The following is a 15,487-nucleotide window of genomic DNA, read 5'->3' on the forward strand; positions in this document are numbered from 1 at the left end:
ACTAACTTGTGAATGCATCTGTAGTTCCTGAGCTCTGAACGGCACTAAGTAAACTCTTTCTGCCCCAAGTTGAGCTGAGCTCACAAGTGGAAATACAAACTGCATCTGTTTAACACCACTTGAAAAAAGCTGTAGGTTTTCCTGACGTTAGGGAGGCCAGGTTTGTAATTGCACTATCACCACGCACAGAGAAATCTGGCAGTGAGCATTTGCTGTCATCAGAACAGCAATCCTCATCTAAAAAGGATAAGCTTGATTACAAAGGAAATACAGCTGAAATTGAAAGCTAAGTTACCAGTTATCTACAGCAAAAGGGAAAAGTGAGTGGTAGTTGCTAAGTAGGGAAATTTCCATTCATCCCACATCCTCTAACAAAGTGCTTAAGGCCAGCAACGCTCCAATCTGCCTAAAATGCAAGGTATTTTTTCAATCTTTTAGGCTTCAGAAAATGGTCATGGATCAAGAGAAGCAAGAAGGTGTCTCCACTAAGTGCTGCAAGAAGTCTATCGTACGGCTGGTACAGAAGCTCGCGCGAGAAGGACTCCTCAGGCTCTATCGTACCACAGTCATTCAGGATGGCATTAGTAAAAAGGTGACGGCACAAACCCTGGCAGCAGAAGCAGCTTTTCTCATGACCTTCTGATTTATCAAAATGGTTTGGGCCATTTTACTGAAATATGTGGATGACTACTTTTTGTAGCAGAACCCACAGTCAAGCTGCCCAGAAGCTACATGTCCCAAACTAAGCTACTGTGAAAACCAGATTAGTGCTTTCAATTACTCTGCTGCAGATAATTGTGAGACCAAGGAATAGTCCAGACATCAAAGTCTCTGAACCTCCCTTCTGAGAGCTGCTGCTGCTTCTCAATTAAGCAATTCTTGGTTCTCTCTTGGCACTATCAGACTGCAATACAGTTCTATTTAATCCCCTTTTGAAAGCCAGGAGTGTATGAGAAATCATGTTAGCGTCTGAGTTGAAATTTGTAGAATGTGATTATTTTTTTAAAAACAAAAATCCGCTGTTATTGAGGTTTATGGAAGTAAAATATCTGTACTTGTAAAGCTGAGGCTTGTCATTGTAACTCTAGTGTGAAATGTTCATAAACAGGGACAGAATCTATTGAAAATCACGTGCTGCACAATTACTGTACAGCACGTAAGGAATGTTATTAATGTGAATTGTGTGTGTACGTTCAGCAGCAATATGTATTAGCTTGGCCTTCTGAGATATGGCTTTTCATTTATTCCTTTCAGCCCAATATTTGCAAATTTAAGCGTTTCTTCTCCAAATATTTCAGATTTTAAAAACTCCAAAAGCTGAGGTTTGTAGAAATTGAAGTACCTCTTTATTGATACAGAGACCATACGGTCTGGCCTCTTGCTTAACACAAACTAGCAATGGGGGGTTTGCTCCAGAAGTGTTAATGTTCTGTGAATTATTAAACTTTTATAGGTTTCAGCCATTGTTGCTACTGTTAATTAACTGTCCATTAATATCTGATAATTTATGCAGCTGATTACGAGCCGTTATCCCCATAAATGCCTCTTGTTTGTTTTCTGCTGCTCTGAACAGGTAGAGTTTGTTGTTCATCCTTCAGTGAGTCCTAATGACCCCCTTGTAAAAAGTGCCATTGAGCAGGTGCGTTTCCGAATCTCCAATTCAAGCACAGCAAACAGGCAAGTTGCACCCACGGTGTGTGTGGTTGGTGGGGAGCTTGGCTTATTCAGTACGTGCAAAAATATGCAGAGGGAATAAAGACAAAGTAAACAAAAGAAAAATTAGCCCCCTCTTTAACAACAGAGAAATCAAAGCGCAAAGAATCAGCAAGATGCTGAGCATCTCTCAAAGTCAGGAAGGAAGGAATTGAACTCTGATCCCCTGGACTTTAAGCTTTAGCTTCAAGGCCTTGATTTCTCTGTGCTCCTTTGGTTCGTGTTTCAGAGAGGCTGGTGTCACACACCCAGCCAGTCTCTGCAACAGCCCCATTTAAAGAGTTTCACCCGTTCATGGAGAATAAGGCTTACTGGTGGGCAACGCTAAGCTGCTTAATTTTCAGCCGTTGGTTAGTAGCAGATTTGGGCCCAGGTTAGGTCTGTAATCCTGGTGCAGTGTTTGGAAGAAGCATATGATTTGCCATAGCTGCAGAGAGAGAAATAGAGGAATTAGGGAGAAATTCCCACTCTTTCTCTCTTTTGCGATTTAAGCACTTTCTTGTGTATGTGAGGTATGGGCAGATAAATCATCATAGGGAGACTTGTGACTGAAGTATAGGCATCAACTTCTTAATTTGCAAAAGATTTGAACTTCAATTCTGGCACTGCTACCTGGCTGTTTGAGGGTGTTCTTAAGAGGAGGAGAATCTGAGGGTGTTCCACATTGAAATTCCACTTCTCAACACCTTAGTCATAAGTGTAGGCTGAGGTTGTCACCCAAGTGCAAGTCTGCTGGGCAGCAGAGAATACAAGATTTGTGGCTTTGGAGACAGAGCATAAAAAAGGAACATGATCAGGGAGCCTCATAAGGAGACCAGTCCTCTAAGATGGGATTTTGGTTCCTTTTTTAGGGACTATTTATGCATTCTCAAATGAAAATCACAAGCTTCTATTTGCACTTTATGTCTGAAAAGATTAATTTAAGAAAAGGAATTTTATATCAGTAGAGAAGAGAGATGTGTGTGTTAAATTCCAATACCCAGCTTATCTTTTCAAATAAGCCCATAGAAGGACCTTTTTATTTCTTTCAAAATATTCTTACTCAGTACCATTTAGTAGGAGCAAGTGTTCAAGGTCATCCTCCTTTTACAAAGAGGAGAGTTGCCTTTCTTTTAGTTATCAGCCCTAGTGATGCCACCTGTTCAATTTGGATAAAATACAAGTGTCTGCTTAATCTTTACCAAAATGCTGTTTGGTTTTAATGCAGGATTAAAGTTCCCCAGACACCAACATCCCAGGACCATGCTGAGGAAGAAAACCTGGGGCAAGAGGCAGCTCCTGATTCAGGAGAAACACAAGATGGCTCAAGTAAAGCTGATAATAATAATCGGGCAAGGAAAACTGATGAAAAAATGGGCATAACACAGCTAAAAAACTATCACCCTGTTACAGGTACAGCTATGTTTGTTGTTTCTGTCATCTTCTGCTTTCCCATTTGTTATTAATAATGGCTTTCAGAGGTTGGGCTCATCTAAGATACTTGTAGGTTTTTTCTTCTTTAATAGAAGAAAAATTAGGTTTACATTAAAGCAGTCTCGCTATCCAATTGTAAAAAAATAAGGAGCTAAGAAAACGTTGGATTACTTATATGCACTACTACTTCTTTACGACTTGTAAGTTACATTTTGAAATTTAGATTTACTTTCAACTGCCCATCTTTCCTTCCAGTTTTCTTCACATCACTTTTGCAGGTGAACATTTCTCCTGTTCTAACCCTCTTTTTATTTCTGTTTGGTACTTAATCTTCCCTCCCAGTTCCAGGACTTGGGCGTTCTCTTGGTTTTCTTCCCAAAATGCCCCGTTTAAGAATGGTCCACATGTTCCTCTGGTACCTAATTTATGGACACCCTTTGAATGGAACACAGGACAAAGGAGGTAGCGATGGTGAGAAGAAAGGCAGCAAACAGGGGCTGGATGTGAGCACAGCTGTACTTGAAGCACAACCAGATGGGACCTTAGAAATTACGACAACTGTGGTGAATCCTGAAAACTCTGCGCAGGAGACTGAAGTAGAGCTGTCTAATCATACAGGTAAGAAGTGGCACATCCTGACTATGCTGTGGCTGAACACTTGAAAAAAAGGTAAGTCTGCCTCAAAAAAGATTGAAAATCAATGGTTTAGATAATTTTCATGTCATTTTAGATTTTCAGACTATGAACTGCCAAGTGTGTTGTGCTTGAACAGTCACAGTAAAGCTGTTAGTGTAACTGTTGGGTTTGTCCTGGCTGAGTCTAAGCTGGTGTTCTTGTTCCTAGTGTATGTGGATGATGTGTCATGGATGCGCTACGTCCCTCCTCTCCCAGTTCACAGAGAGTTTGGATTTGGATGGGCTCTCGTTAGTGACATTCTTCTCTGCTTGCCCCTCTCAATCTTTGTTCAGATAGTACAAGTCAGCTACAAGGTACCGTACTTTTTTTTGCTTTACTTTGAAGTCTGACGACATCAACTGTACCTGTGAGCAGTAACAAATACCCTCTTAGTCTGTTGTAACAAAACTGGCCATTGGAGAGTAGACTCTTTAGTTCTTTTACAGAAAAGTTAGTTGCTTTTACAGCCACACTGAAAAAAATGTATAGCCCTGTAATACTGCAAATTCTTAAACTTGTATTTTGCAAAGAGCTTTTTATAATCTCAGTGAATCTTCTGCCTCGTTGATTAACAAGAATAATGTTTAAGCATTTTACAAAAGCAGTAACATTTTCTTAGGAAATATTTCAGTAGGCAGTTCTGGTAGCAAAGCTGGGTACCCTAAAGGATGGTCGTATTTTGCATTTTGATTAACTTCTAAAATAATTCTAGGTGGATGGTCTGGAAGATTTTTTAAATGATCCACTAAAAAAGCACACTCTGATCAGATTTCTTCCAAGGTCAGTCCGACAGCAGCTCCTCTACAAAAGGTGAGCAGATGAGTCAAAGTAAATGGCTCTGGGGAGGAAACAACAGCGGTTGACTGTTTTCTCAGTTATTTCCTGTTTGTGTCAAAGAGAACTTTGTTACTTAAGACAAGGATCATCAATCTTCAAAGGACAGTGTGCCAAATTGTATTTTTCTCTCCCAAATAGAAGGTAATAAGAAACTAATAAACAATATTCATGCATGCTGTCAGGCAGTGTTTGAGAGCTGGGAGGTTCTGTCCTTCATAACTCATCAGCAGGATGTTACTTCTGTATAAAACATGCTCCTGACTGCTGCTAAATTCAGAATTTAATGGAGTCTAAATGTTGCTGTCCTTCATAAATCTTTTAGAAGATGCCACGTTTCCCAGTTCCTGCCTCTCACACATCCCATTCAATGTCTGCTCCTGTTCTCAGTGGCGTTTCTGCCATTGTTTGCTATTTCTCATCTGGGAGATTTAAAAATTGAGTTTGGACTGAAGATAGGAAGGGAAAGCAATATTAAAGTGATTTGAATATGTGGAATCAACAGCACCATGTTAGTTTCCCCAGAAAGTCATTGCTAATGGCACGGATTTGGGTGGTTGGAGGCTTGTACAGCATTTTGCAAACCTGGAAACGTGTGGCTGGTGAGTGGATAGTGCCAGACAACAGCAGCTGCCCAGACTCGTGGCCAGCTCAGGTTTGCAATTCCCAACCTATTACCTGCTGAATATTTGTACCAAGGAACCTGGATTCATGGTATTTTCTGAAATCTGCAGGCTCCATCTGATGGGTTCATGCAAAACACTTCAGAAATCATAACACTCAGTATTTGAAAAATGCAGTGGCTTCCTGACCCTTCAGGTTGCTGCATGAAAATGGCATGTTTTCTGGTATAATTTTTAATGTTTTCATGAATGCTAATTGTAATACTCTCAATATTGCTGCAGGAGGTACATCTTTTCAGTGGTAGAAAACCTTCAAAGATTATGTTATATGGGACTGATACAGTTTGGCCCAACAGAGAAGTTTCAAGACAAAGACCAGGTAATTTAAAAAAAAAAAAAAATTTAGCCATTATTCTTCGTGTGTTTTGTCCAATGAAATGCAAGATTTTGGGTTTGTAATGACTTTAAATATTTAAGTAAAATGCTGATGTTTCAGGTAGATATGCAAACTTCCAGATTCAAGTAATGTTTTGCAAGTTGTGCAGATAATTTTGACATCTTTTTTCTGGAAAGACACTACGCAAACGTATAATGCTGAATATTGCACAGAGTTAATGATCTGGGAGGTTCCATACTGGCAGCGCTTCATGAAAAATGAGCTTGCCACATTCTTTTACATCAAGGTGTTGGGTACTGGATGTCTGACACAGAATAAAGTCATTGATCAGAGTAAAATAATGACATTCATACGCATCTTTGTATAAAAAGAGTAAGCACATGCGAAGGAGAAGGCAGTGACGACATGTACTTTATAAGGATAAGAAAGATAAGTAGACCCCAAATCCTGAAGGAGAGCTGGTAGGAAATAGTGACTCTTTGTGGAAACGTGGAATATCCTGTGCAAAAGGGGGAAAAGAAACTGTACTAAATCTAGAAATGAAATTTCTGGAATGCTGGCAAAGGCAGTTTGGGAATACAATGCAATAGGGTGGGGATGGGGGTGTCTTCTATCAGTACTGGCTCAGAACAGCAAAATCTGAAAGATGCGAGTAGACTAAGTTGTGTTCTGTAAATTAGGAAGTTTCAATGATTTTTACCTAACAGCTGGAAACACACTGTATTTGACAGGTCTTTGTGTATATGAAGAGAAACGCTGTGATTGTTGATACCACTATCTGTGACCCCCACTATAACCTGGCTCAGAGCAGCCGCCCGTTTGAGAGACGCTTGTACGTGCTGAACACCATGCAGGACGTGGAGAACTTCTGGTTTGATCTGCAGTGTGTCTGCCTTAATACACCGCTGGGTATGGTATAAACATACATCCTTATCACCTTTACTGTTTATTCTGCTCATACCACAATTCCTACTCTTTTTCTAAAACTCGAGGCAGGCTCTCCTCTGTCACTTCCACTGTTCTGTTCTGTTGCTTGGTTGTGCATGAAGAAAAGTGTAGAGATCTCTCAATAATTCTATGAAGTTGAGATCCACTTGACATTTTCAGAGCATTGTTAAAGGAAAAACATTGCTGTCCTGTTAGAAGTATCTAATTTGATAATGGTCCTGTTAGATTTGAATCCAACTGTGAAAAAGCCTTTTTGAAAATAGTTACTAGTATATTTTTGCCATAGCTCTCTATCCTTTTAAATAGAGATGCCTTTTCCTTAGAAAGATGTTGCTAAATGTTCTAACAGAGAGCCTGAGTAAGATGAGGAAAGTTAAGGGATTTTAGGCACCCCAGGTTTTTTTGAGTTTATTTTTGTGCTTGGTCCTTTTACATTTTTTAATATGGTATACAGATACAAGTATACTTTATAAAAAAAAAAGTTGGAGGTCAGAGATTTCTCCTGAAACGCTAGATCAACACTATTCTGTATGTCTGTAATTTAGTCACCCAGGTAAAAGGATCTGTTTGTAATTTTGTCTTTTACTTGCATGGAAGCAGTTATTGTACAAAAGGCTCCTTAGACATTTGCCAAATGGTAGCGTGTTTGCAGGCTGGCCAGACCATGATTACTTCTCGCCTCCAGAACATGGAAATGATACTGTTTTACCAGTTTGTGTGTTTATGGAAGCTTTGTTGTGTTCCATTAAGTGTTTTCCATGTTGAGCCTCAAGGGGAAAATTGCTCTGTCCCGGGTTTGAATTTGTATTGATCCTCTAGATCAGATACTTGCCTGAGGTCTGGTCCTGCCCTGTTGGCTTTGTCGCATGGGCAGCCAAAAAGCAGTAGTAAGCCAGAAATTGGGGTGGTTTTCCTAACCTTGAGTTCTGTTACTATAAAGCCATCACATGACTTCTCTGCTATATCCTAAATGTATCTCCAACACGAAGGTGTCAGACGTGCAAACCATTCACACTGTGTTTCATCAATCACAAGCTGCCACATTGTTTCTTGAGGATTGCTGACATATTTGAGCATCTGAAGGGCTGTGATCCATGCAGAGAGTATCAGTCAACTGTTGAATTATTTTCCTTATAAAGGGTACTATTTACTGCCCATTACTTCTGCTCTGAATACAATTTTGGACAAGTTAATGCCTTGTACTGGAAATTAACTGGAACACCATTAGTCTCTGTAAGAAGGCAGCATGTTTCATTGAGAAATGGTGTACTGTTTGGGAGCAGTGGTTTGCTGTGGCAGGGTGGATTCAAAATGGGTTGAAGCCTTACTTCTCATGCTGACAGCCAAAACCATTTGTATGTCTAGGAGTCGTCCGCTGCCCTCGCTCAAAGAAAAATAACCTTCAGGGGGAGGAGACTGCCCTGGACGTCGAAATGGAACAAGAGTCAGCAGTGGATAAGCACAATCTGGAACGAAAGTGTGCAATGTTGGAATATACCACGTATGTCATCTTCATCCTTCTTTTGTTGCTTGAATAGAGTGGGCAAAACGAACTCTTCTGGTTTTGAGGATGTTACTCGGTAGCAAATGCAGTAAAGAATCTAGCATTTCAGTTGGGGATTGTGGGTTTTTTGTAATTCAGAGGCTGTCTGGTTATAGATGTGTAGTTATGTATCATGTTTACAAGTAACCTGCCTACCAAGCCAGTTTTCATGCTAGAGGAATGGGTAAAACAGATTCAGATTTTCTTCTGAAGTAGTACAGGCAAGAGTCTCTTGTTGCAAGAGTCATGGGAGAAGCAAGAGAGTGAAGGAATACTTCCTAACTACACTTAATGCAAGGGAAAAAAATTGAAGATTCTCTGTTCAGTGCTTTATATCATGGTATCTCAACTACCCTGTAGCTTCAGTAGCTCGACAGCGTCATGTGCTGAAATCTGTCCTTTTGTGTTCCATTTGCTATACTGCTTTAGATTGGCCGATGTTCACTGGGGTTTAGTTTTGTCCTTATTCTATTCCATTTTAATGTATTTTCAGTTAGTTCAGCATTACAGGTGGATATATCAAGTCATCTTAAAAAAAATAATGGAGTTGGGGGAACCTAATTCCCCTGATCCTTGCTGATAGAAAAAAACTTTGTTCAGTCTGCTTGTCAGCTTTCACATAAGGTCTCCACTATGTGGTAAGAGATCTTTTAAATTGGCTCTCTGGGCTTGACTTGCATTTGGGCTGGAGAGGACTGCAACATCTTTAAGGTCAAGAAACGGTTTTTGGATTTAATTGACGGTGTAAAGTTCTAATGAAAGAGCTGTCTATTGAAAGCTTGACTGAAATGATTTTTTTCGTGGTAGCTTTCAAAAAGTCTTTTGTAAGGTGAAACAGGATTGAAAAAATACTCTTTGGTGTTATTTCTGGATTGTCAGAGCTGTCGTATCTACTGCATATGCAAAGCTTATTCATAGTTTGATCTTTTTTGTTATTATTTTTTTAGGAAGTAAGTTTGTCTCCATGATTTCGTGCAAAGTGTTGTATTTATAAAGATGGGGAAAAAAAATCTTTTTTTTTTTTTTTTTTATTCTGCACTGTAAGACCATGCTAATAATTAAGTAGTTCATTCGTGAAGGGTATCAGTTCATCCATTAGACACTATTCATTCATATTGAGTTTCATCCTCTTTCCAGGGAGAAAATTGCAATACATTGTTTTTCTTGCTTGTAGGTGTATTTGAACAGGCTTTAATGTGTTTGTTAGAAAACTGTAGAGAGAAGCACTTGACAGTCAGTGTGAAAAAGGGTTATGATTCCCTTTAGTTCTTGCGGAAGATTTTCCTCGTACTCTCATGCTGAGAAGGTTTTTCACCTGAGCAGGTATTTTCTCTGGTCCTGTGGCAGGAATGGTGCCGAGAGCAGAGTTTAACGTGGCCACTGGAACTTAATTAACAATAATGAAGATGCTCTGAGTGTAAGCCTTAAACTGAAAGCTCAGTCTTTAAATATCAGGGATTAAAAATGAATGGAAAAGCACTGTTGTTGTGCTACTTCTGGAGCAGGGTTAAGGGAGTGAACATCTCTCTTTCTCTGCTTTCCCAGCCCTATCTAAATTGTAAGGGCAAGGGGAGAGCTCTGCACATGGTACACACATCACTTCAGAATAGCTGAGAAGACACTCCCTATGAAATAATTAGTGTATATCTTGTTGCTCTCTTTTAGAGGCAGCCGAGAGGTGGTTGATGATGGAACTATCCCCGGAGATGGGTTAGGAGCTGCAGGTCTGGATTCCAGCTTTTATGGGCATCTAAAACGCAACTGGATCTGGACAAGCTATATCATCAATAAGACTAGGAAGGTGGGTATTTTAAAATTTATATACTCTAGTGAATTTTCTAAATTTTAAGATTCTTAAGGTTGAGACACTGATAACAAAGTCTTACTGCTTGCATGTTTTCTCAGTCACATGTCTCAGTAAAGCTTATATCACTGGAGAGAAATTAATGCCAAATGTCGTCAGTCTTGGCACTGAAGCGAATGAAAGAACTTGGTGTAAATTTTATCTGAACTGAATTTGATGATATATTCAACCAAAGGAGAAATACTTTCCTAAGCAAGCGATTTAGATCACTGAGTGGTACCTCTTGTCTTTCTGGAATGTAGAATTTGTCAGATGAAAACCGACACATGCAGAATAAGGGAATAAATGCAGAAAAAAAACTTTAAAAAATAAAATCACTAGGAAGCTCCAAAGAGGCAAATAAGAATGTCCTGTCTCTGATGGTTGCCAGTAGAAGATTTGTAGGGAAGGTTGTAAGAGCAAGGGAGTTGCATAGCGGTATTTCCTCAGAATATTCTCCCAGCTGTCTGCACGTTTGGCTTAAGGCCATTTTAAACTGGGGGTGATGTTTCAAAGCAGTTAATAGCTTTCTCTGCTAGTATTAATTTGTCTGATTGGTTTTTTTGGACACATGTAAATCTTTAGTATCCACAACCTCACGTAGCAAAGTATTTCAAAGTCACCGTTTCCTTTTGATGGTTTAAGCTCCCTAATAATTGTAGTACTAAGGGAAACTGTGAAAAATATCATTCTCTGTTAGCCTTCTGTTTCATTTGATTTTGTAAACATCTCTCATGTTTCCAATTATTATCTCTTTTTTAAAAGACTGGCATCTACTTAACTGTTCCCAGCATGGAACCTGTTCTGCCTTTAATCATTCTTTTTGCCTTTCTTTGAACCTGTTCTAGTTTTACTACATCCTTTTTAATGTGGAAATAGAATCACATAGTGATTTCAGGCTGTGGCCAACCATGGATTTTTACAGCTGCCTAGTCTTGCTTTCTTTTCCTTTCCTGATAATTCCTTACATTTTCTTTGCTGTTTGACGATTACCAGGCATTGAACAGGTACTTTGGCAGAACTGGCTGTCATTACCCTGCCCTAACTAGTGGTCAAATTAGAGCCTATCAGTGTGTATGTAAAATCAGGTTGCTCGTTGCTGCCCTCAGGCAGGATCATTTCACTCTTAATTTCATCTGCTGTTCTGTCACCTGGTTGTTCAGCATTAACAGAACCTTCAGCCTTCAGTCTCAGCTTTCCTCTCCGCGTCTGTCACCAACATCTGTCACTACTGAATTCCACACAAGAGAAATGGGTTTTCCTGAGAATGACAGAACTCCTAATACGTTGCAATCAGTTCTGGCACAGGTTTCAGATGGATAGAACATGGTGTAGGAGGCATTTACTCAATGTTTGTGTTTGCATTTTGGTTTCATGCTTTTTAGAAGTTCCTTTGGAATGTAAAATGCTTGGAAAAAATACAGTTTTACAGAAAATTCTGTTCAGTTCTGTTGCAATGAAGGAATCAAGCATTTCTTTTGCAATTATGACTTCTTTTAAACTCGAGGAGATTTGCTGAAGTTCTAACCTTCATGATCTAGTGGACATTACAGGGTGATTTAAGAGAAGCTCTAGAGCCCATTCAGATGTGTGGTAGTAATAAGTCAAATGAATTCTTCATTGTAGCCAGGGATCTTCTCCTTTATACTGAAAATTTATTTCTGATGTTCTCAAAGGATATAACGTGCAGTGTTGTTAAAACCAGTTCACTCCCTTTGCATATCACCTTTTCTAAAGCTGTGTTGTCTTAGGAAAATACAGTTTCTGAAAACGGGCTGACAGTGAGACTCCAAACCTTCTTAACCAAACACCCGCTCCCGCTCAGCACTGGAGGTAAGCTGTGATGCTGGGGGTGGTGGGTCTCTAACTGTGTTACAGCTGTTACTGTCCTTGTCAAACCCAGAATGGAGGGTGTGGGTTATTCCTGTCTCCTTACGCTAATTTAGGATGCTTCTGGGGCAGTAAAATAGATAAATAATTTCCTTCCCTATTTCTGGATATATGGAACAATGATTTTTTTTTTATCCAATATTGATGACATGGGTTGCTCCTGTCTCCTCACGATGATCTAAGGTGCTTCTGGGGCAGTACAATAGATAGGAAAATAATTTCCTATAGAACAATAATTTTTAATCTTTGTAATTTCTGATGTGTAGCCTCAGAAAGTCTAGAGGGACCAATGTTTTGTGGGACTAGGCACTGCTAAAATCACATAGCCTAACATTCAAGCTGAGGAGGAGGAAATGCTGCAGGTTGAATATAAAGCCTCAAGTCAGTTCCCTTGTGTTTGTGCACTGTACGCTTGCTAGGTTTCCTAATTACTTGATGGGCCCTCATTTAAGTGGGATTTTATTCTGTGAGCTGCTGAGAAGTGCCATGAAATGACATGACTAACAACGGGCAAGTCTGAGAGGGCATCTGTCTTCATATACTGAAACTTTGGCATTTGCTCTTTATACCTTAATATTGAAGAATGTAATTGCTATAAAGCTCCATGACTCTAAATATGTGTCATTTTAGGTAACAAAATAAGTATTTTGGGAGAAGCAAAGGTAGGATCTGAGTCACTTGTCCAGAAAGAGGAATGTGTTGAAATAAATACAGAACCAACCCAGGATCGAACCAAACGAGTGAGAGGTGGGAAAAGCCAGAAGAGGAAGAGGCTTAGGAAGGACACTGGAAAGAAGACAAAGAAGAAAAAGAAAGGTGAGTAACTAACGCAGGAGGGAAAAGCAGCATTCTTTTTCACGCCTAGGCCTGCTGTGAGGTGCTTTAGGAAAGCTGATGTGACTGTCACAGCATGGGAAGTGAAAACTCACTTGACCCTCTCTTTGGGTTGCCTCCCTCAGTGAAGAGGTTCTGATATCCCGGGGCTGTTACTAGCTCTGGAGAGAAACAGCAGCCTGGAAACTCACTGGCCATCTCTTTGGGTTGCCTCCCTCAGTGAAGAGGTTCTGATATCCCGGGGCTGTTACTAGCTCTGGAGAGAAACAGCAGCCTGCTCCAACCGCTGCCTGCGTGCGAATAGTCATTGCACTGCTCCCTCTACAAACTAAAGAAATGATAATTGTGTCTGTGCCACATCAACTCCTTGCAATTCACCATCAATGTTTGGTAGCTGGCTTAAAGATTCTTCATGGTATGATGCTCTGGGTAGTCAGTTTTCTAACTAAAGTGCTTGTTTTCTCATTCCTGGGAGAGGTATTAATGCATTTTACTTTCTGAACTGCTACTTCCTTCTCTGCTTTTGTCTTTCATTCTAACGAAGTCCAGTTGGTGCTGATACTGCCTCTGATAGAAGTTTGAATTAATCAGAATATGTCATGCTGAGATAACTGTCTTTTTTTTTTCTTTTTTTTTTTTCCGGTTCTGATATCCCGGGGCTGTTACTAGCTCTGGAGAGAAACAGCAGCCTGCTCCGACCGCTGCCTGCGTGCGAATAGTCATTGCACTGCTTCCTCTACAAACTAAAGAAATGATAATTGTGTCTGTGCCACATCAACTCCTTGCAATTCACCATCAATGTTTGGTAGCTGGCTTAAAGATTCTTCATGGTATGATGCTCTGGGTAGTCAGTTTTCTAACTAAAGTGCTTGTTTTCTCATTCCTGGGAGAGGTATTAATGCATTTTACTTTCTGAACTGCTACTTCCTTCTCTGCTTTTGTCTTTCATTCTTACAAACTCCAGTTGGTGCTGATACTGCCTCTGATAGAAGTTTGAATTAATCAGAATGTGTCGTGCTGAGATAACTGTCTTTTTTTCTTCTTTTTTTTCTTTTTCCCTGGATTTGTTAGAAGAGGATTCTGTAGAAAAAAGCAAAAGACTCCGGTACCACGATGAAGCTGACCAGAGTGCCCTGCAGAGGATGACACGCCTGCGTGTCACCTGGACAGTGCAAGAAGACAGCCTGCTCATGCTGTGCCGCATTGCTAGTCATGTGCTAAATGCAAAGGTATTCATAGACCCGTTAAATAGAGCTCCTATAACCTGAACACACATTTCATCAGTCCTAGGAATTCATCCTGGTTCTAGCCATCATTTGTGTACGTAAAAGCTGAAGTTTCACTCTATATTTGTTCTTCTCACAGGTGAAAGGGCCCTTTGTTCCATGGCAAGTAGTTCGGGATATCATGCACGCCAGCTTCGAAGAGTCCCTCGATAAAACTTCTCATTCTGTTGGACGAAGAGCTCGTTATATTGTCAGAAACCCACAGACCTATCTTAATTATAAGTAAGAAGGTTTTTGTTTATGTTCTCGGAATAGGCTAAATTCTCCTGAAACTAAGTGAAAGGATATGGTCTTCCTATGTTTTTGTCTTGTTTCATGGGACTTCTTATAAATTTCAACTTTTTGAACCCTGGTGCTATCAAATCTGTATTGAATTGGGGAAAGTTCAGTTATGTACAACACCCGCAATTGTGTCTGTTGCAGAGTTTGCCTCGCTGAGGTTTACCAAGATAAAGCCCTCATTGAAGATTTCATGAATAGAGAAAATAATTATGAAGATCCACAGGTAGGAGAGAAGTATTCTGAAAGGTCACAGAGTGCTTTACGCTGTTTGGATTACTGAGTGCTTACACTGTTTCCATTACTGTGATTTCCTGTCTGCTCTCTCCCTCGTACCCTTAGCCATTGTATAAATAGCATCATCAAAAAAGGCAGCATCACTGCTGGTTTGGGAGTAAAGTGGACCCAGGCATCTTTCCAAAGGCACATAAACACCACTGCTGTGCAACAAAATTTTATTTTTTCAATGCTTGTTTATAAACATCCATGACTGGGCATCTATAGGCACTGGGGTTTGGGCTTTGTTTTGGTTTTTTAATCCTCTCAGCCTCCTTGTTGTCTGAGCAAGAAAACATTTTTGCTCTGTAATTTATTTTTTATTCCTGTTGCATGTGGAAATATTGCCTTACCTTCTGTGGATGAGTGCAGGAATACAAGGAAATTTTATGAGAGAAGCCTAGTGCTTGTTTATAAACATCCATGACCGGGCATCTATAGGCACTGGGGTTTGGGTTTTGTTTTGGTTTTTTAATCCTCTCAACCTCCTTGTTGTCTCAGCAAGAAAATATTTTTGCTCTGTAATTTATTTTTTATTCCTGTTGCATGTGGAAATATTGCCTTATCTTCTGTGGATGAGTGCAGGAATACAAGGAAATTTTATGAGAGAAGCCTTGATTTGATCAGTCAAAAGATTTTATTTAATTTTTGAGCTTTTTATGGCTGAAATCAAGCATGGTTTCAAATTGCAAAGTTGTTTACACTTTCAGTGCAAACAATTCCATTTTGAGTTTCAAAACTTTTTCAGAACTGGGACAATGTCACAGCAAGATTTGCTTTGTTTTTATCCAGGAATAACAATTCATATTATTGTCAGCAAATAGTTCTGTTGTTAGATTAATGTTTGTTTAAATGAAGAGTAGTTGTTCACTGATGAGATGTTGCTGAAATAAATGCACGTGACCCCAACCCCAAAGTCTGCCTTTGGAAGCA

General features: G+C 39.8%; 1 protein-coding gene across 2 annotated transcripts in view; it reads left to right on the forward strand.

The window, feature by feature from the left end:
- GTF3C1 (general transcription factor IIIC subunit 1) overlaps positions 1–15,487 on the forward strand; it is a 42,858-nt gene that overhangs the window by 13,416 nt on the left and 13,955 nt on the right. For both annotated transcript variants that reach the window (XM_014936636.1, XM_014936637.1), the window contains exons 12-26: positions 439–592; positions 1,574–1,677; positions 2,921–3,105; positions 3,469–3,744; positions 3,970–4,115; positions 4,514–4,611; positions 5,541–5,637; positions 6,387–6,564; positions 7,969–8,104; positions 9,812–9,947; positions 11,741–11,822; positions 12,510–12,695; positions 13,785–13,942; positions 14,079–14,221; positions 14,423–14,504. In XM_014936636.1, the coding sequence (XP_014792122.1) occupies positions 439–592; positions 1,574–1,677; positions 2,921–3,105; positions 3,469–3,744; positions 3,970–4,115; positions 4,514–4,611; positions 5,541–5,637; positions 6,387–6,564; positions 7,969–8,104; positions 9,812–9,947; positions 11,741–11,822; positions 12,510–12,695; positions 13,785–13,942; positions 14,079–14,221; positions 14,423–14,504 (2,161 nt within the window). The remainder of the gene's footprint in view (positions 1–438; positions 593–1,573; positions 1,678–2,920; positions 3,106–3,468; positions 3,745–3,969; positions 4,116–4,513; positions 4,612–5,540; positions 5,638–6,386; positions 6,565–7,968; positions 8,105–9,811; positions 9,948–11,740; positions 11,823–12,509; positions 12,696–13,784; positions 13,943–14,078; positions 14,222–14,422; positions 14,505–15,487) is intronic.

This window comes from Calidris pugnax, unplaced genomic scaffold, assembly GCF_001431845.1.
Source record: "Calidris pugnax isolate Ruff unplaced genomic scaffold, ASM143184v1 scaffold17, whole genome shotgun sequence".
Taxonomy (NCBI): Eukaryota; Metazoa; Chordata; class Aves; order Charadriiformes; family Scolopacidae; genus Calidris; species Calidris pugnax.